Raw genomic sequence first — 21,380 nt, forward strand, 5'->3', positions numbered from 1 at the left:
TCCCTCATTTCATCCCCCTGCCTCCCTGTACTAGAGGTAATCCTGTTCTGGATCCTGTGTTAATTATTCCCATGCCTTAAAAAAAATTTTTTTTTGGTCATATGTACACAAATCCTTCAGAAGTGTAGTAATTTTGCTTGGTCTCATGCCATATGTCATGTTTTGGAACTTTTTTACTCCATCCTATATTGCTAAGATTCATCCATATTTTTGACCCATTTTGATTGTTTTAAGAATATACTACAATTAATTTATATATTTTATGGTCTTGGGCCTTTGAGTTGTTTCCAGGTTTTTTTCTATTACAAATAATGCTGCTGGGTAGTTTCTTACACTTGTCTCCTGTTGTATATTTGTAAGTTTCTCTTGGGAATATACTAAGTGTGAGATTACTGGGTTATATAGTATATTGGAAGTTCTGCTTTTAAAACGTAATACCAAATTCTTTTCCAAATTGTCTGTACCAATTTATACTCCCAACAGTAGTATATAAGAGGTCCTAGAGATCCATTTGATCTGTGTCATCTCCAACACTTGTTATTGTTGAAATTCTTTATTTTTGCCACTTGAATGGTATCTTAACCATGGTTCTGATTTGTATTCCTTGATCACTAGTGAGATTGAAAACTCAGTAAATTTATTGGCCATATGTATTTTTTCTTCAGGGAAATATTTATGTCTTATACCCATTTTTCTTTTCAGTAGTTTGTTGTTTTCTTTTTTATTTGTAGGGGTTCTTTATATATTCTTGATGATATCCTTGTTGATTATCTATATTGCATATGTCCCAGTATGAAACATCTTTTCATTTTTCTTAAGGTGTTTTCTGATGAGTAGAAATTCTTAATTAAAACAGTTTTCTTTTAGCACAGAATTGCTTGATCCATCTTGAGTTGATTTTTTGTTTAGTGTGGAGTAAGGAGTTGGTGTAACTCCCCACTCCCCTTCCCCCGCAATATAACCTTTTCCCCAGCTTTGTTTATTGAATAGTCTCCCTTCTTCCCATTCATCTGCCATGCTACATATGAGAGTTCCACATACGTGTAGACTTTTTCTGTGCTCTTTATTCTCCTGATTATTATTGAAAGCAGATACATGTGTATCATTCTGTATCCATCCATTATTAGGTCAAGCTTGCTAATTGACTAATTTGTGGTGTTCATGTATTGCATATTCTTGCTCTTTTTTTGTTGTTGTTTCTTCATCTTTCAAGAGTGAAGAGAAGTTGGCTGAATTCCACTGTCATGATGGATTTATCAGTTACTTTCTGTAGTTTTGTCAATTCTTGCTTTACATATTTTGAGGATATTTTGTTAGGTGGATACATGTTTAGAATTGCTATATCTCTTCTTGGTGGATTGAATCTTTTATCAATATCTAGTGACCCTCTATAACTCTTGCGATGCTTTTGTCTTAAAGTCTCTTTTCTGATGTTAGTATAGCCAGACCAATTTTCTTTTTGGTAATATTTCATGTGTCTTTTTCCATCCTTATATTTTCCAGTCTTTCTGTGGTCTTTTACTTAATGTATGTCCTGTATGAATTTCTTTTTTTATTTTGTTGGAGTATAGTTGATTTACAATGTATTAGTTTCAGGTGTACAGCAAAGTAATTCAGTTCTGTATGAATTTCTTTTATATAATCTGAAAATCTCTGTTTTTTCACTGAGTTTAGTATATCTACATATATTATGATTATTGATTACTGATGTATTTGGACCAGTTTCTTTTAGCATACTTTATTAATTTGTTCCACTTTTAATGTTTCTTTTCTACATTTGTAAGTAAATCTTCCTTCTGAGAAAACAAAAACCTTATTTAGCATACTCTCTCACATCCCTTGGTCTCTTTCACTTTCCAATCCCCTTTCATATTGGTATAATCTAGAATTTTAGTTCTAAAAATATTTCCTTTTCCATTTCTTTGTTTTTTACTTTCTCCTCCACCCCTTCTCCAGTCCTCAAGACAACAACAAATATTACCAAGATATTTGATCACCCATAATTGACATACCTCTTTCAGGGACTCCTGAATTTAATTCTTCCCATATTTGAATGCTTCTTTCTAGATTGTTTTCAGTGTTGGTCTTTGTGTGGCAAACCTTTTGTATGTTTGGGGATGTGTGAATTAAGTCTTCACGCTGAAATGGTAATTTGTTTGATATAAGCATTCTGCATCCAAAGTTCTATCCTTTTACTTCCTTGTCTTTTTACATCTAATGTTACTTGTTGAAAGGTCTGGTGTCAATGTGATTCTTATTCATTTGTAAGTGATCTGTTCTCTGTGGAGGCTTTTAATTTCATATCCTTATTTCAATGTAATATGTTCAGGTTTGATTTTTTTTTATTTCTTTAAATTCTCTTGAATATTTAAATATGAAATCTTTTATCTTTTTTAATTCTGGGAAGTTCTTTCTGCATTTTACATTTTTTTTTTTTCCTCTTTGGGACTATTATTTTTTTAAGATGTTGGCTCTTCTACTTCTCACTTCTCTCTTAACTCTTTTTTCCTTTTTTTTTTTTAATGGTTTGCCGTTACCTTTTGAGATAGTGTCTGAATCTGATGTTTCAGTTCACTAATTGTTCCTCATCTATACCTACTACATTGTACCTTGACTTCTTTAAAAAATTTATTTATTTTATTTTTATTTTATTTTTGGCTGCCTTGGGTCTTCGTAGCTGCACGCGGGCTTTCTCTAGTTGCGGTGAGCAGGGGCGACTCTTCGCTTTGGTACGCGGGCTTCTCATTGCGGTGGCCTTTCCTGCCGCGGAGCACAGGCTCTAGGCACGCAGGCCTCAGCAGTTGTGGCTCGCGGGCTCAGTAGTTGTGGCTCATGGGCTCCAGAGCGCAGGCTCAGCAGCCATGGCACACGGGCTTAGTTGCTCCGCGGCATGTGGGATCCTCCCAGACCAGGGCTTGAACCCGTGTCCTCTGCATTGGCAGACAGATTCCTAACCACTGCACCACCAGGGAAGCCCTGTACCTTGACTTTTAAATCTTGTTTTATTTAATTTTATTCCTATATATCTTCTGTAGATCATTTAAGTCCCCACTGTTTTCTCTACTTAGATTACCTTAGTCCTAAACGTGATCCCCTTATAAATGGAATTTTTCCTTCATTGTTTGAGAGAGAGGTTAAAGAAGAAAAATTTTTTTACTTTTTAGTCAGCAGATCCATGGCCGCACGGTAACATTTTTCAAACTGTGTTATTTTGGATATTAGTACTAGGGGAGATGATATAGGGGCTTCCTTAAGTAGTTTGTTCTAGGGTCAAATATGTTTGAGGAGCAGTGGGCTAAATGAAATGAAACAGATATCTTTAAGGTAGACTTATTTCAGAGCCTTAAATATGCTAATACACAGTGTGACTCTTCAGTAGGAGGACTTTCATATGTATTTTTCTCATTGGAAATAGAACACTTTTTGGCGAACTTACATTTATACTAAGGCAATAACAAACATTTTGTTTTTAAGTTGGCAGTAGAAGTTAAATAAATTATATGTGCTTGAATGTGTGTGTGTTTTAATGTAATTTTTGTTAAAAATTTGTTTCAGGTTAGAAGCCGGCTTTATGTGGGTAAGCTCTTTTTTCTATTTTAGATCTCATCATTGTTGTTTACAATTAAATCAACTTAAAAACATGATAGTATTAACTCTGTTTTTAGGAAGAGAGAAAAAGCTTGCTGCAGAACTTTCTACACTGATCGAAGAAAAATGTAAACTACTTGAAAAATTTAGTGTTGTTCAAAAGGAGGTAAGATGTTTTTGAAAATGTTGACATTCATGTTATAATCAGAAGACTTGATACTTTTCAATGCAGCTACTTCTGTGTAAGTTGAAGATCACTCATGCTTTGTTTGCAAAGTGTGAGACTTCAGTGGCTTTTATATTACCAGTCTAAATTTTAACCACTGTGGTAGGTGCATAGTGATATCTCATTGTGGTTTCAGTTTTCATTTCCCTGACTAATGAGGTTAATCACCTTTTCATGATTATTGGCCATTTAGATATCCTTTATGTCATGTTGCTTAGTTTTTTTTTTTCTCACATTTTAAGAAGTATGCTTATCTCTCTTTTTCCTTTTGATATGTAGGATTTTTTCCTATATTTTGGATACAAGTCCTTTGTCAGATATATGTATTGCAAATATCTTCTTCCACTCTGTGGTTTGCCTTTTTATTTCAAATGGTGTCTTGGTAAGCATAAGTTCTTAATTGTAACATAGTCTAATTTTTCAGTCTTTTCTTTATGATGACTGTTATTTGTTTCCTACTTAAATTTTTTTTTGTGTACTCAAGAGTATGAAGATATTCTTCTGTGTTATCTTTTAGAAACTTAATTTTTTTACTCATTTAGTCTTTGTATTAGTTTGCTAGGACTGCCGTAACACAATACCACAGACTGGATGACTTACATAGAAATTAATTTTTTTCACAGTTTTGGAGGCTAGAGGTCCAGGATCAAGGTGTTGGCAGGTTTGGTTTCTTCTGAGGCTTATCATTTTGACATAACTGGTTATCTTCTTGCCCTGTCCTCACATTGTCTTTTCTCTGTTCAGGTGCATGTTTCTTATGTCTCTCAGTGTGTCCAAATTTCCTCTTCTTGTAACGGCACCAGTAAGATGGATTAGGGCCTATCTTAATCCAAGGGGCTCATTTTAACTTAACAACCTTTTTTTAAAAAAATCTTTATTTATTTTTGGCTGTGTTGGGTCTTTGTTGCTACCCGCGGGTTTTCTCTAGTTGCGGCAAGCAGGGGCTGCTCTTCGTTGCGGTGCGCCGGCTTCTCATTGCGGTGGCTTCTTTTGTTGCGGAGCACGGGCTCTAGGTGCGTGGGCTTCAGTAGTTGCAGCATGTGGGCTCAGTAGTTGTGGCTTGTGGGCTCTAGAGCGCAGGCTCAGTAGTTGTGGCACACGGCCTTAGTTGCTCTGTGGCATGTGGGAATCTTCCCGGACCAGGGCTTGAACCCGTGTCCCCTGAATTGGCAGACGGATTCTTAACCACTGCGCCTCCGGGGAAGTCCTAACTTAATGACCTTTAAAGGGCTTGTCTCCAAATACAGTCACATTTTGAGGTATTGGGGCTTCAACATATACATTCTGAGGGGAAACAGTTCAGCCCTAAATTAATCAGTCTTTAATCCATCTAGAATTGAATCTGTGATGGTGTGATTGGTGGTTAGTATTCAATATTTTTCATGTGGGTATTGAATTTACCAGTACCATTTATTAAAAGACCATCTTTTCCTTTTGTTCTGTAGTGTCGTAGTCTTAAGTCATGTGACTGTATATATCTGAGTCTGTTTCTATAATATTTTCTATTCTGTTGGTCTGTTTTTTTAAAAAAATATATCCTTGCACCAATACCATGCTTTTTATTTTTTTTTAATTAAAAAATTTTTTTTTAACATCTTTATTGGAATATCATGCTTTTTAAAGTCTACCTCGCACATCTTGATATCTGACGGTATAAACCTCCAGGTTTGTTTTTCAAGATTGTCTTGGCCATCTTGGCACTTTGTCTTTTCGTGTAAATTTTAAATCACTTCATCAGTTTACACATGCACACATACACATAGCCTCTTAGGAATTTGGGATTGCATTGAATATATAGATTAATTTGGAGAGAATTTACCTTTTTACAGTGTTGAGTGTTTATCCGTGGGCTGTGGTATATCCCTCTATTTATGTCTTTTTAAAATTCTCTCAGTGTTGTTCATACATTTTTGTGTTGAGGTCTTGTACATCTTTTCTTAGATTTATTCCCCGGTATCTGATGATTTTTGAAACTATTATAAATAGTATAGTTTTTTTAACAGGTTTTTTGGGGTATGATTCACATACTATACTGTTTATTTAAAGTGTACAAATGAATGGCTTTTAGTATATTCACAGAGTTGTATGTCCACCACAAAATATTTTCAAACATATTTTTTACACCCCAAAGAAACCCTGTACCTCTTAGCTGTCACCCTTCACCCAATCTCCCCTACTCGTAAGCCCTAGACAGCTTATCTACTTTCTGTTTCTATAAACTTGCCTACTCTAGATTCCATTTTACATAAATGGAATGATACAACATGTGCTTCCTTGTGACTAGCTTTTTAAACCTAGCATAATGTTTTCAAGATTCACCCATGTTGTACTATGTATCAATACTTAATATCTTTTTTTGCCAAATAATATTCCCTACCACAATTGATATATCCATTTTTCAAGTGGTGGACATTTGGGTTATTGTACTTTCTGGCTGTTATAAATGATGCTGTTGTGGACATTCTTGTACAAGTTTTTGTGTGGATATATGTTTTAAATTCTTTGAGGTATATACCTAGGAGTAGAATTGCTGGATCTATATTTAACTTTTTGAAGAACTGCCAGATTGTGTTTCACAGTGGCTGTGCTAGTTTATATTTCCACCAGCAGTTTGTGAATGTTGCATTTTCTCCACATCTTTCCCAACACTTGTTTTTTTTGGCCATGCCATGCAGCATGCGGGACCTTAGTTCCTCAACCAGGGATCGAACCCGTGCCCCCTGCAGTGGAAGCATGGAGTCCTAACCACTGGACCCCCCGGGAATTCCCTCCCAACACTTGTTATTATGTCTTTTTGATTATAGCCATCCTAGTTGATGTGAAGTGTTGTCTCAATGAGGTGTTTTTTTTTTTTTTTTTATTTTATTGAAGTATAGTTGGTCTACAGTGTTGTGTCAGTGAGGTTTTAATTTGCGTTTCCCTGATAGCTAGTGATGTTGAACATCTTTTCATTTGCTTATTGGCATTTATATATTTTCTTTGGAGAAATGTCTACTCAGTTCCTTTGCCTATTTTTATTTTTAATTTTTAAAAATTAATTAATTAATTAATTTGTGTTTGGCTGCGTTGGGTCTTTGTTGTTGCACACAGGCTTTCTGTAGTTGCGGTGCACGGGGGCTACTCTTCGTTGCGGTGTGCAGGCTTCTCATTGCGGTGGCTTCTCTTTGTTGCAGAGTGCAGGCTCTAGGCGCACGGGCTTCAGTAGTTGTGGCATGCGGCCTCCGTAGTTGTGGCTTGCGGGCTCTAGAGTGGAGGCTCAGTATTTGTGGCACATGGGCTTAGTTGCTCCGCGGCGTGTGGGATCTTCCCAGCTCAGAGCTCGAACCCGTGTCCGCTGCATTGGCAGGTGGATTCTTAACCACTGCGCCACCAGGGAAGCCCCCTTTGCCTATTTTTAAATTGGGTTATTTGTCTTTGTTATTGAGTTCTAACTTTATATATTATAGATGTGAGCCCCTTATCAGATATGTAATTTGCAAATATTTTCTCTTATTCTGTGGCATGTTCTCCTCACTTTCTTGGTGGTATCTTTGAAGCATAGAACTCTTTAATTTTGGTGATGCTCAGTTTATCTATTTTTTCTTTTGTTGGTTATGCTTTTGGTGTCATTTCTAAGAAACTATTGCTTAAAACAAGATCACAAAGATTTACATCTGTGTTTCCTTCTAAAAGTTTTATGCAATTAGCTCTTACGTTTAGATCTTTGATCTATTTTGAATTAATTTTTGTATATTGTATTAGGTAGGGGTCCAACTTTACTTTTGGCATGTGGATATCCAGTTGTCTTAGCACTGTTTGTTGAAATGACTAATCTTTCCCCATTGAATTGTTGTGGCATCCTTGTTGAAAATCAATTGACCATAATTGTGAGGGTGCATTTCTGGGCTCTCAGTTGTATTTCATTGATTTATATGTCTATCCTTAATGCCAGTTTCACACTGTCTTGATTCGTGTAGCTTTGCAGTAAGGTTTGAAATTGGGAAGTTTAAGTCCTCCAACTTTTTAAGATCATTCTGAGCCTTTTGCATTTTCTATGACTTTTAAGATCAGCTTGCAATTTCTGCAAATAAATTAGCTGGGATTTTGATAGGGCTTATGTTGAATCAGTAGATCAATTTGGGGTTATTGCCATCTTAACAATATTAAGTCTTCTGATCCATGAATGCGGAATGCCTTTCCATTTATTTAGGTCTTATTTATTTCTGTAATATTTTGTAGTTTGCAGAGTATTAGGTTTACACTTCTTTTGCTAAATTTATTTCTAAGTATTTTATTCTTTTTGATGTTATTGCAAATGGAATTAAAAAAAAAATTATCTTTTATTTGCTCATTGCTGGTATAGTGTTTATTCTCTTGTTATATTCTAAACATTTATGGGACCTTTAGAGAGGTCTGCTCTTTTATTTCTGACATTAGATTGATTGTCCTTCTTTCTCTGTCACCTTATCCTTGACAGTGGTTTATCAACTTTTTTAGTGTTTCCAAAGAACAACCTTTTGGCTCAGTTGATTCTTTTTACTTTATTTGCTTTCTAATTCATTACTATCTTTATTACTTCATTTTAAACTTTTCTTCGGTTTACTTGCTTTTCTTTTTTTATCACTTCTTGGGATGGATACTAAAATCATTGAGTTTTTAGCCTTCTTTTATAATTTCTGCATTAAAGTTATAATTTACTTGGCAAGTTTGGCTTTTATTAAAGCATCTTGTTAGTTTTGATATGTCGTGGTTTCCTGATCATTCAGTGTAAAATACTTTAAAAATTTTATTGTGATATTTTCTTTGAAACATTGGTTATTTGTTAGGTTATTTATTAATTTCCTAACATATGGGGATTTCCCAATAGTTTATTTGTTATTAAGTTTTAGCCTAATTCTACCTAATTATGTTTAATTCAGAGAATATCCTTTGTATGATTTCGCTCCTTTATTTGTTGATACTTAATTTCTGGCTTTGCATAAGATTGATTTTGGTAAATGTTTCATATACAATATAAATACATACATATTATTATCCTTGTGTCAACACCATACCATTTTATTTACTAGTTTATTGGTATATAAATAAAAAAATTGTCACTTGTTAATTTTTTATTCATATCGTCTATTGGTTTTTGAAAGAAATATATTAAAATTTCCCATTAAGATTGTAGATTCGTTTTTCTCTTTTTTAGTTTTGTTATTTTTATGTATATTGAGGCTGTGTTAGATGCATATAGATTTAAAATTATTTATTTTCTTAGTTAGATTGACCGTTTTATCATTATGAATACCCCTATTTTATTTGTAGTAATTCTTTTTTTTAAAAATTTTTATTGGAGTATATTTGATTTATTGCAATGTAGTATTAGTTTCAGGTGTACACTAAAGTGAATCAGTTATACATATACATATATCCACTCTTTTTTAGATTCTTTTCCCATATAGGCCATTACAGAGTATTGAGTAGAGTTCCCTGGGCTATACAGCAGGTTCTTACTAGTTATCTATTTTATATATAGTAGTGTGTATATGTCAACCCCAGTCTCCAATTTATCCCTCCTTCTCCTTATCCCCTGGTAACCATAAGTTTGCTTTCTACATCTGTGACTCTACTTCTGTTTTGTAAATAAGTTCATTTGTACCCCCTTTTTAAGATTCCACATATAAGCAATATCATATGATATTTGTCTTTCTGTGTCTGACTTACTTCACTCAGTATGACAATCTCTAGGTCCATCCATGTTGCTGCAAATGGCATTATTTCATTCTTTTTAATGGCTGAGTAATATTCCATTGTATATATGTACCACATCTTCTTTATCCATTCCTCTGTTGATGGACATTTAGGTTACTTCCATGTCCTGGCTATTGTACTGTAAATAGTGGTGCAGTGAACATTAGGGTGCATGTATCTTTTCGAATTATGGTTTTCTCCGGGTACATGCCTAGGAGTAAGATTGCTGGGTCATATCGTAGTTCTATTTTTAGTTTTTTAAAGAACCTCCAGACTGTTCTCCATAGTGGCTATACCAATTTATATTCCCACCAACAGTGTAGAGGGTTCCCTTTTCTCCACACCCTCTCCAGCATTTATTGTTTGTAGATTTTTTGATGGTGGCCATTCTGACCGGTGTGAGGTGATACCTCATTGCAGTTTTGATTTGCATTTCTCTGATAATTAGTGATGTTGAGAATCTTTTCATGTGCTTTTTGGCCATCTGTATGTTTTTTTGGAGAAATGTCTATTTAGATCTTCTGCCCATTTTTTGATTGGGTTATTTGTTTTTTTTTGATAATTGAACTACATGAGCTGTTTGTGTATTTTGGAGATTAATCCCTTGTTGGTTGCTTCGTTTGCAGATATTTTCTCCCATTCTGAAGGTTGTCTTTTTGTTTTGTATTTGTAGTAATTGACTTTGTCTGATATACAGTGTAACAATCCCAATTTTCACTTGGTGAACATTTGTGTGGTAGACCTTTTCCCATTATTTTACTTTCAACCTTATTATATACTTTTGTTTAAGCTGTCTCTTTTGGAAACAGCATACAGATGGGTTTTGCTTTTTTTAATCAGTCTAAAAAAAATCTTTTAAATTAATTAAATTATTTAGTTCATTTGCATTTAATGTAATTTCTAATTTATTAGGGGTCAAATCTACCATCTTAACTGTTTATTTTCTATTTGACCCACCTGTCCCATGTGGCTTTTTCTCTTCTCTTGTTTTCTTCTGGATTTGAAATAGTCATTTATTAATTCAATATTTTCTACATCAATGCATTTGTTAGTTATAGATTTTATTTTTTTAATGGTTACCTTAGAGATTACAACATGTATCCTTAATTTATTAAATTCTAATATAAATTTGTGCTGTTGCTACTTACTGGATAATGCAAAGATCTTAGAATGCTTTAATTCCACTTGCCCCCTTTTATCTAAGTGCTGTTGCACTATATATATATGTATTTTTTTATTATTATTAATTTACTTTATTTATTTTTATTTTTGGCTGCGTTGGGTCTTTGTTGCTGCACGCGGGCTTTCTCTGGTTTTGGCAAGTGGGGGCTACTCTTTGTTGCGGTGCGTGGGCTTCTCATTGTGGTGGCTTCTCTTGTTGTGGAGCATGGGCTTTAGGTGCACGGGCTTCAGTAGTTGTGGCTTGCGGGCTGTAGAGCGCAGGCTCAGTAATTGTGGCGCACGGGCTTAGTGGCTCCGTGGCATGTGGGATCTTCCCGGATCAGGGCTCGAACCCATGTCCCCTGCATTGGCAAGCAGATTCTTAACTACTGCGCCACCAGGGAAGCCCTGTTGCACTATAGTTTGACTTTATATTTATATAAACCTCCAAATCATTTTATTATTCTTTGAAACAGTCAAGATTCATTTGGATTTATCCACACATTTATTCTTTCCATTGTTCTTTATTCTTTCTTTTCTTTCCACCTTCTATCTGGGATGATTTTCCTTCCTCCTGAAGGATAGAGAAACTTCCTGGTCTTTTCTTTTCTGGAATATACTGTTGATAAATTCTCTTAGTTTTTGTTTGTCTGATAATGTCTTTATTTCTCCATTTTGTATAATGCTCTTTATAGAAGTCTGAGTTGGCAGTTATTTTCTTTAAGCACTTTGGACATCTCCTTTTACTGATTTTTTTCCTTAGCATGTTGTTTGTGGGTCAAAGTCAGCTATAAGTTTTATTGCAATTTGGTGATCTTGTTTTGTATTTTTTCTCTTTCAATTTTAAAAATTGAGGTATAATTTTCATATAATAAAATGGACATTCTTAAATATGCAGTTCTGTGAATTTTGACAGGTATATTCACCCATGAAGCTACCACCCCCCTCAATACATAAAACATTTCTATCACCCTTATATTTCCCTTGTGCTCATTTTCACTCAGTCCCCTACCCCTGCCAGCAACCACTGTTTTTATTTCTATCACCATAAATTAGTTTTTGTCTGTTTCAGAGTTTGTATAAATGAAATCATACTCTTTTGTGTCTGCCTTTTTTCAGTTAGCATTGTATTTTTGAGATTCACTATGTTGTTGCATATATTAGTAGTTTTTTTTTTTTAACTTGCAAGTAAATTTGCATTACATCAACATCACAATTTTTTTTATCCATATACCACTTAATATGGTTATTTCTAGCTTTTGGCTATTATGAATAAAGTTGGTATGATCATTCTGTCTTTGTGTGTGTGTGTGTGTGGGTATATGTTTTCATTTCTCTTTCGTAAATATCTAGTATTAGAACTGGTAGGTCATAGGGCAGGTATTGTATAACTTTATAAGAAACTGTCTGGCTACTTTTATGATTTTCTCTTTATCTTTGATTTTCAGCAGTGTTACTAGTTGTCTAGATGTGGTTTCTTCTATTTATCATCCCTGGGCTTCATGATGTTCTAGAATCTGTGGCTTAATGTCTTTCATTAGTTTTGTAGCACTCTTGATCATAATCTTTTCAAATATTGTTTTTGCTTTTTTTTTCTTCTCTTCCTGTAATTTTAAATACTTGTGTTTTAGCTTTTTACTATATCCCATGTATCTCTTATGTTCTATTCTGGGTTTCTTATCTCTTTGTTCACACTTCAGTCTAGATGTTTTCTTCTAATCTAGCTTCCATTTTACTAATTGTCTTCATCTGTGTCTAATCATCTTTTAAACCATCTTAATTTCATTTATTTCCTTTTTCAGTTCTAAAGTTTGTGTGGCTCTTTTTGTAGTTCTTTTTTTCTGGTTTAATTATTTTGGTTCCTCTTACATATCAAGCTTACTTATTTTAATGTCTGAAGGAGAACTGTATTACCTGAATCCTCCAAGAGTCTGCTCTCCTGCTCATTTTTTTCTCTTGGTTCTCAGTCAGATCTTGTTTTCTTGAGTGCCAGATTATTCCATGTTGAGTATCAGTAATAGTATAACAAAAATTATAGTGGTAAATTTGAAACTGTGGGCAATGTTATCTTTCTGCAGTGAGGATTTACTGTTGCTTCTCATGGAATTGGTGGGTCATAGGGCAGGTGTAGTTTGGAATAAAATTTATGGCCCTTTTACTTAGAGTGTTGCTTTCTTTCAGTATGAAGGCTTAGAGTCATCTTTAAAGGATGCCAGCTTTGAGAAGGAGTCAACAGAAGCACAAAGTTTGGAGGTAAAAACAAATATTATAATTATAAAAGTTAGGGGAAAGGTTCTTAGTAAATACATAAATTTCGAAAGTCATGTATCGTCTCAGAACTCACATTTCAAAGGAAATGTGAAAGAGCATCTCAAGATGTTAAAACTTAAGAAGTTAAATAGAATATTAGTAAGTAGCATAAGGTATTTTAAAAACTTGAGCTCTTGTTGATAACTTGTTTTGAGTGAAGCATATTCAGTTCAATGTAATCTAGAGCTATATAGAAGCTCTTAATTCTTCATTCCTGGGAAGTGTATTAAGGTAACCATTTCTTTTTTGACTCAGTTTGCTCTAGGAAGGAAAAATAGGATTTATTTTCATAAATTTAGGAATAGTTGGCAATGAAAAATTATGTAAGTTGAGGCAGTACTTGCCTTTACCTCATACCGATGTATTAGGAGCTGACTAGAATTAGACCAAAGATTTATATTATACACAGTGGTGTGCTGGTAAATGTTTAACAACTGGCTCTTTAAAAAGCAGGAGCCTTTATTTGTAGCATTTGCTGGGTTCTGTTGTGTAAATACTCCCACCTTGACCAATTTCAAGGTACCAACATGATGCCACTGAATGTGGAGTTTGGAAGAGATATAGAGTCAGCTCTCCTGAGTGAGGTATGATTTAGGTAATAGTAAGGAAGGAAACTGTGATAATTTGTCATTTAGCTAAGCTACGACAGATTAGGGTAAGTAATAGCAATTTCTTTAGAGATGGAAATGTTGTAAAAAGCATACTAATATCAAAGTAGAAAACAATGGACTTTGTACCTTTGTTGTACGAGTTCAGTCAGTTCAGCTTGGCGGTTCTCAATCACTGATGTCTGTAATCATCAGAAAGCGTATGTATCATGAATCAGAATTTCCTAGTAGAGTCCAAAGGAAATTATAAATTGAATTCCAAATGACATTAATTTCTTAACCTTTTCTTTTTTCATCTGTTACCTATTAATGTTCTTAAGAACTTGTTGAAATTGTTGTATTTTATTTGTTGACCCTCTGTTTTAACTGCTGTTATGGTAGTAATTTATTAGATTGATTAAAAGAGAATTTTATAAGGAATTTAGCATGCTGACAAAAGAGCAAAAACTGGAGAGCAAAAATATTTACTCAAGCTTTGTGATGTTGTGGATAAAATAAAACACACCAATTTATTCTCAGGCATTGAATTTATGTAATCTGGCCGTAAAATTAGCTAAATTTTTACTTTATAATGAATATTTTGGAAGTTTTCCTCTAATTTTAGTAATTTTTTAAAACATATAGTGTTTATATTCAAGATTGGTAAACATAGTTGAATATAAACTATAATGTGATACAATTACAAAAATTGATGTTTGAATCTATAGATAAAATCAAAACAATAGAGTAATTTTGATTCTCCTCAGAGAATTCATATAATCAGATAGTCAAATTTGGGGAAATATATATATATATGCATATATATATTTATGTAAATGAGTTTTTTAACCAGTATGATATAGTATGTACTTGTGCTACTTTTATTTTCGCCTGCATTAAATTCTTTGATTCTTTTGGTTTTTTTTAACAAGTTTGTTGAAGGATCACAAATATCAGAGGTATGTTTATTACAGTATTTAAAATCCAATTGGAATAATCCAACAACTAATCATTTTAAATTAAAAAAGTCACAGAAAATATGTCTTAATTCAGTGTAGAATATTATCTTGATTGTTTTTTGAATTTATTTTTTATTTTATGTATTTATATTAAATTTGGTTATTTTCTTATTGTTTCTTTTACAATGCTTTAGAGCAGAAGTTGGCAAACTACACCCTGAGCTCTCCATCTGTTATTGTAAATAAAATTTTATTGAAACACAGCCATGCTCATTCATTTACATATAGTCTTTGCTTTCTCACTACATATGCATATCACTTGAATAGCTGGGACAGAAACTGTGTGGCCTTCAAGCCTAAAATATTTACTTTCTGTCTCTTTATAGAAAAAATTTGCTGATACCTGCTAGTATTGCTGTTATTTCAGTGTTATAAAAATGAACAAATATATAAACTAGACTTATTTAACTTATAGTGTATGTATTTGATTACACTCACCTGATTTATCTTGACCAAAAATTCCCATGTCAGTCTTATAAAGTTGGCTTCCTCTTTTAGGCAGTCTGTGAAAAGCTGACTAGGTCCACATCTGAACTTGAGGATGAAATACTCATTCTAGAAAAAGAGTTAAAAGAAGAGCAATCTAAACATTCAGAACAAGACGAATTGGTAAGACTTTTGTGTTTGAGGAGACTGTAGGAAAAAGAAAGTTATTGAGTTTAAAAAAAATGATATATTGGTTAAAGTATTACATGCACTGTAAAAAAAAAAAAAAAGAAATCCAAAGAATACAGAAGGCTGTAAAGCGGAGAATAAAAATTTCCAGATCCACTAGCTCTTTTCATTTGTTAGAGGTTACCATTATTATGTTACATTTCTTTCATATTCTTATAGAAATTTTCTATTTGCACTATGGAAGTAGCTCACACAAATAATTTAAGTTGAACAATCACATACATAGTGGATTTTTAAAAATTACTCAAAATGTGTATTAAGAACTTTAACTTTCCTTTATTTGTCTTTCTATTTTAAAATCTGTCTTAAGGATGATCTTGATGTGTGTGAGATTATTTAGTAAGATATGATGCTAGTGGACTTCTTTTGAGCCTATATAACTTGAGTGTTACGAAATATTAAAGATGAGTTGAAATACTGTTGTTATGTAACTTTTGTATGAAATCCCTTTAAGCATATGGCTGAGAATGTTTCTTAATTTGAACCCTCACTTTTGGAGCAAAAGTGTTAGGTTAATAATATACTTAATATATATGGCATCTTGGAAACTGGAGGAGTTTAGTATATACTTGTTTATTGATTTATACTGCCTTTTTAGATGGTGGATATTTCAAAAAGGATACAGTCCCTAGAAGATGAATCAAAGTCCCTCAAATCACAAGTATCTGAAGTAAGTTGAATTACTTTAATAGCTCTGTTGCTTTTGAAAGTCACTTACATTTTACTATTACTTTTATAATTAAAGAATAAGGTATAATAATAGAATTCAGATGTATTTTAAAAATACAGGGTATCTGAGGAAAGTTCATTTTTTTCATTGGACAGTATTTATTGAGCCATTGCTATATACTGGTCACTGTTGAAGGTGATTGGCACTTAATATTAGTAGACAAAATAGAAAGGCTCTTGAGGATTTTAAATTCTGGTAAGAGAGACAGACAGGAGAAAGTTAACAGAATTTGCCGCATAGTACATAGAAGGTACAAGAGGTTAAATCATTTGTCCAAGGTCATGTGGCAAGTTAGTGGCAGAGCAACTAGACCTTGAGTGACTAGACCTTGAGTCTAGGCCAGCCTTTTTTTCTGCTACAGCATGCTGCCTCTCCTATTAATATTGGCACGTTTTTGACTTTAATTCCGTGTTTCAGGGAGTGTGTGTAAAAAAGAGCTATTGTATTAAACTAATTCTTGTAATCTCAATATGTTATATTTTACTTAGGCCAAAACAACCTTCAAAATATTTCAGATGAATGAAGAAAGACTTAAGGTAGCTATAAAAGAGGCATTGAGTGAAAATTCTCAACTTCAGGAAAGCCAGAAACAGGTTTGTACTGTAAAGGGGGGACTCCAGCTTGTGAGTATGTAATTATAAACGTTCTGGGCATAGTCATGACTGACCCATGCTAGGGGCAAAAGTAGGCTCTTTCTGGAGACCACAAGAGCAGGACAATCTCCTGTGTATCCTATGGTGTCTCTTTTATATAGGATACAGAGGTCTGATTCCTGGAACCCTCTTCCCCCAGGAGTGAAAGTAAGCCCGGGCACTCAGCATTTTAATAATAATAATAACAAATAGCATTTAGCACAAATATTCAAAGCCAGACTGAAGGAGGGCAGAGAATACCATGAGAGTTATTGCAGCTGTGTGTCTGGGCTCTGAAGACAGAAGCCGTTGTTGTGGCAGATCTAATGAGGATTTAACTTTTACCCTCTTTCTCCCCACATATGTAAACACTGCCACCCAAATATATTTCCTCTCCAACTGCTCTCCCGATACAGTTACAATTTTTCAGTGGGAAAATTTTTTAATGATTACATTATTTATGATTTTCTAAATATTACAGCTGAGACACATGGTGTGCTCTGATTACATATTCCGTTTCACTCAACATTTTATTTGCCCTAGAGTTAATAATTGTCTTGTTTCTTTTATACCTATCTGTAATTCATCTGTAGTTCAATCATACATATCTCTTTTAGAGATTATGTAAATATTTATGTGTTCAAATGCTTTGGTTAATCTCTTAATTTCATTTTTTCCTTGAAGCAGTCCTTCCTGGGGTCTTCCATCCTCCTGGTCCAGTAGGAACTTGTTCTCTAGGTCTGTTATACTTCTGCTGTTCTGAGATTTCACTTCACCCCCATCCTTTCCCTTGTCTTTCTTCTGTGTTGGATCTTTTATTTCCTGTGTCCTACCTGTGCTTTTATGTGGTAAATTCCCTTGATGAGCTTCCTGAGAAAAGGTATAGGAGGTAACTTTTAAAAAACTTTCATGACTTAGAATGTCTTCTTCTTTCATACTGTTAACATTTTGGTTGGGTATCTTCTGGGTTGAAATTTTTTTTCTTGATATTTTGACATAATTGCTCTGTTGTCTTCATTTTCCGGTATTACTTTTGAGAAGTCAAATGCTATTTGGATTACTGAACCTTTTTTGTGACCTACTCTTTTCCCCGGTGGAAAATTTTAATATCTTTCATTGTTTCCAGTTCTCCAAAATTTCATGATGCTGTGCCTTAGTGTGGGTCTTTTTCTATACATTTGTTGGATACTCTCAGTCTGGAAACTTGCTCTTGATTCAGTTCTGGGAAATTTACTTAAATTATTTCATACTTTTTGGGGTGTATTTTGTATGATATATGAAGTTATTGAAAATGTCTTTTTTGGTTTCTTTGTGTCTGTGGAACTTTCATTCACTTATTCTCTGATATTTTTCACTTGTAAGAGTTCTTTGTTTTGCTTATGCCTTTTTCTGGTTTCATGGATGCAGCGTCTTACTTTGCTGAAGATATTATGTGGGTTTTTTTCTCTTTTTTGACGTGTTTTTCCCTGAGTTGCCTTGTTTCCTTTGAGCTCCTTTATTTTCTGTTTTAGTCTATGTCTTTTATCTAAGAGTTTCTTTTTTCAGGTATTTGATAGTTCTAGGGTGTCTGCTTATTTAATAGTGAAGCTCTCCAAATCTAATTGGAAGCCCTGTGTGTGTTTTTCATGGACCCCTCCATAGGGTAATCTGGCTAGGGTATTTCATTGGAGGATCCCCGATTGTTGGTATTCAAAGACCATTTTCCACAGGGATGACTCCTCCATAGTTCCCATTTGGGAGGTATAAGCCTGTTTGCCAACAGTGAGGTAAGCAGCTTAGTGAGGTAAGGAGGGTTGATATCTCACTATTCATTTCAGTAAGTCAACTTTCGCTTAATGCTTTTATGTTTTCAGCTTGTTACTCACACCTTTACCTGGGTCAGGTGTCCCAGAGTTTCAGATTCTAGCTCTCCAGAGAATAACCTTCCAGGTTCTTGCCAGATGTGTGTGTATGTGTGTGAGTGTGCCTGTGCACGTGCATGTGTGCATGCATGTGAAAGACAGTGGTGTGTGGGGGGGAGAGGGATGGATTGAGAATTAGAGTGTGTGTATATGTGTGCAGGGAGAACATAGGGGATTTTCTAACTGCTTTTCATGCAGACTTTTGGGCAGTCCTCCTCTTTTCATTCCACATGTACCATAGTACTTGTGCCTCCAAATCACGAGGCATTCTGGGTTGTATCAAGTCAACCTGCTTTTAGAGTCTCCCATCTTCTGCCTTAGATTTCAATTCTGTCTGGTCTTTTAGTGTGCTTCCATCTCTTTCCACTTTCCACTTCTAGAATTATCTTTTTCCTCATCACGTTTTCTCTTTTTCCTTGTGGGTTTATGCTTTTTTCCCTTAAACCTCTTTACTGTCATCTTAGTAGATTTCAGGAGAAAGTGGTGGTACACCCTGTGTTAATTTTGCTATGTTATCAATATAATTAAAAGTGACCTTTTGTACCTTGAAAAAAAAATTTCACCTAGATTGTCTTACTCTTTATAGCTGCTTTCATCTAATTCCTTTTTAATCACCAGAGTTCTTGAAATAAACAATTCTGTATTCACTGATTCCATGTTCTAACACATTCCTTCTTTAACCTTATAAGACTGCATGCTGTGTATGCAGTCTCTTTAGTAAATCACTAGAGACCAGCCAATCACCAAATCCAAGTTTCATTCTTCAATTCTTAGTTATTTTTAATCTGTCAGTGTTGTCTTATTCTATTATACATGCATGGAGAAGGATTGGTTTTTCTTGTGCTAGGGAATATGCTGATGAAGCCTTAGTTTTTCAGAGAAACCCAGTAATTACTATTTGATAGAATAGAGTTTTAAAGACTAAATAAAATTGGCCTTTTTTTTTTCATATATATATATATATATATATATATATATATATATATGGGCCGATTCTTTTGTAAATTGCTTGCTGATTGTATTTTTTTGGGGGGGGACCTGTTTTTCTTAATGACTTCTAAGAGCTCTTTGCATGTTAAGGTTATTAACCCTTTGGTATATATAAGAATTTCGTTCTTGTTACTTGTTTGTTTTTAAATTTTATTTTTTTTATTTTTTGATTTGCAAAGCTTTTAAGCACTATGTAGTTAAGTTTATCTTTTATAACAATCTTTATCTTTTATTCATGTTGAGAAAGTCTTTCCTCTCCTGTAAAAGTAAATACAGTAAAAGATTATTTATGCAGAATTTGATCTGTTCTAGATTAATGGTATTTCTGAAGGTTAGTTAACCACAAAATGGCACATGATTAAAAAAATAAATTTTAATACAAGTAAGGTATGGCATGTTATATGGGATATAAGGAATGGTAAGGAATGGCCAAATCTAACAAATATGTTTGTCTCAGAAAGCTTTTTTATTTGATATAAGTTTATTATGTAAATCAATTGAAGAATGTTTAAGTGTCTGTTATTTTGCTTTACCCCTGTTTGGAAAGTTCTTTGAAAACAGGAGCCCTTCCTTCCTTCCCTCTTTCCCTCCTTCCCTTCTTTCCTCATTCCATTCCTCCTTTCCTTCCTCTCTCCTTCCCCCCTCCCTTTCTCTCTCCCTTCTCAGTAACACATTGTGTTGTATGTTTATTAGTGGTACACCTAGGTATATAAATAAGTGCATCTACACCTACGTATGATAAGATAATACGAGGTACTTTTCCTTTTTGTGAGGTTCTATTAATGATACACCTTAGATATATAAATAAGTGTACCTACACATAAGTATGATGAGATAATATGAGTTGCTTTTCTTTTTATTTGGGGTTTGAATTTTAGCTTTTACAAGAAGCTGAAGAATGGAGAGAACAAGTGAATGAACTTAATAAACAGAAAATAACATTCGAAGACTCCAAAGTACATGTGGAACAAGTTCTATGTGATAAAGAAAATCAGATTAAGGTAAATGACCCTGCTGGTTTAGTGACTGAGTTAAGCTAGAATTTTATACTAATTTCTGAAATTAGAAAATTTTTGTTTTTAGCAGGTTTTATTTTGATAATTTATTTGGCCAAATTTGAGGAAGCGTACTTTTGGGCATACATTCCAATGTGTACCCGTGTTGTTATCCTTGCTGCCTAATGTTCCTTGAAGACTTGTAGATTTGTAGTATATATACATCTATATTCCCTGTGTCCTTTTTTCTTCTCTCCTCTGTATTTTAGCCTAGGTATTTAATGAAGAAAGACAAAGGATATTGGATTTTACCTTTTATCTTAAGATTGCCATCTTTTTTTGTTGATAAGAGGTTGGAAAGAATTTTATCAACTGGACAAATGAAGTTATGTGTATTGGCTGAATGTCTTTAATACTAGATTAACAGATATATGTACTTTTACAGAGAGGAATACTTTAAGTAAATCTAATTGAAATTTGACTCCAATAGGAATAAAATAGTTATTACTATTCGGATTTGTTGATTTTTTTTTTTCCTACGCCCCGTCTCTCCCTCCTACCACTTTTTCCTGCCTACCCTTTTATTTTATTTATTTATTTATTTATTTATTTATTTATTTATTAACATCTTTATTGGAGTACAGTTGCTTTACAATGGTGTGTTAGTTTCTGCTTTATAAGTGAATCAGCTATACATATACATATATCCCCATATCTCCTTCCTCTTGCATCTTCCTCCCATCCTCCCTATCCCACCCCTCTAGGTGGTCACAGAGCACCCAGCTGATCTCCCTGTGCTATGCGGCTGCTTCCCACTAGCTATCTATTTTACATTTGGTAGTTTATATATG

The 21,380-nt window shown here is 33.9% G+C and overlaps 1 protein-coding gene across 7 annotated transcripts in view; it reads left to right on the forward strand.

The window, feature by feature from the left end:
* Positions 1-21,380, forward strand: part of MIA2 (MIA SH3 domain ER export factor 2) — a 103,502-nt gene that overhangs the window by 39,945 nt on the left and 42,177 nt on the right. For 6 of the 7 annotated variants that reach the window (XM_061180798.1, XM_061180796.1, XM_061180802.1 and 3 more), the window contains 8 exons: positions 3,556-3,577; positions 3,666-3,754; positions 12,872-12,943; positions 14,520-14,546; positions 15,105-15,215; positions 15,880-15,951; positions 16,500-16,604; positions 20,413-20,535. In XM_061180798.1, coding sequence (XP_061036781.1) covers positions 3,556-3,577; positions 3,666-3,754; positions 12,872-12,943; positions 14,520-14,546; positions 15,105-15,215; positions 15,880-15,951; positions 16,500-16,604; positions 20,413-20,535 — 621 coding nt within the window. The remainder of the gene's footprint in view (positions 1-3,555; positions 3,578-3,665; positions 3,755-12,871; positions 12,944-14,519; positions 14,547-15,104; positions 15,216-15,879; positions 15,952-16,499; positions 16,605-20,412; positions 20,536-21,380) is intronic. The other variant, XM_061180797.1, reaches the window with a different exon arrangement.

Source organism: Eubalaena glacialis, chromosome 2 (genome assembly GCF_028564815.1).
Source record: "Eubalaena glacialis isolate mEubGla1 chromosome 2, mEubGla1.1.hap2.+ XY, whole genome shotgun sequence".
In the NCBI taxonomy this organism is placed as follows: Eukaryota; Metazoa; Chordata; class Mammalia; order Artiodactyla; family Balaenidae; genus Eubalaena; species Eubalaena glacialis.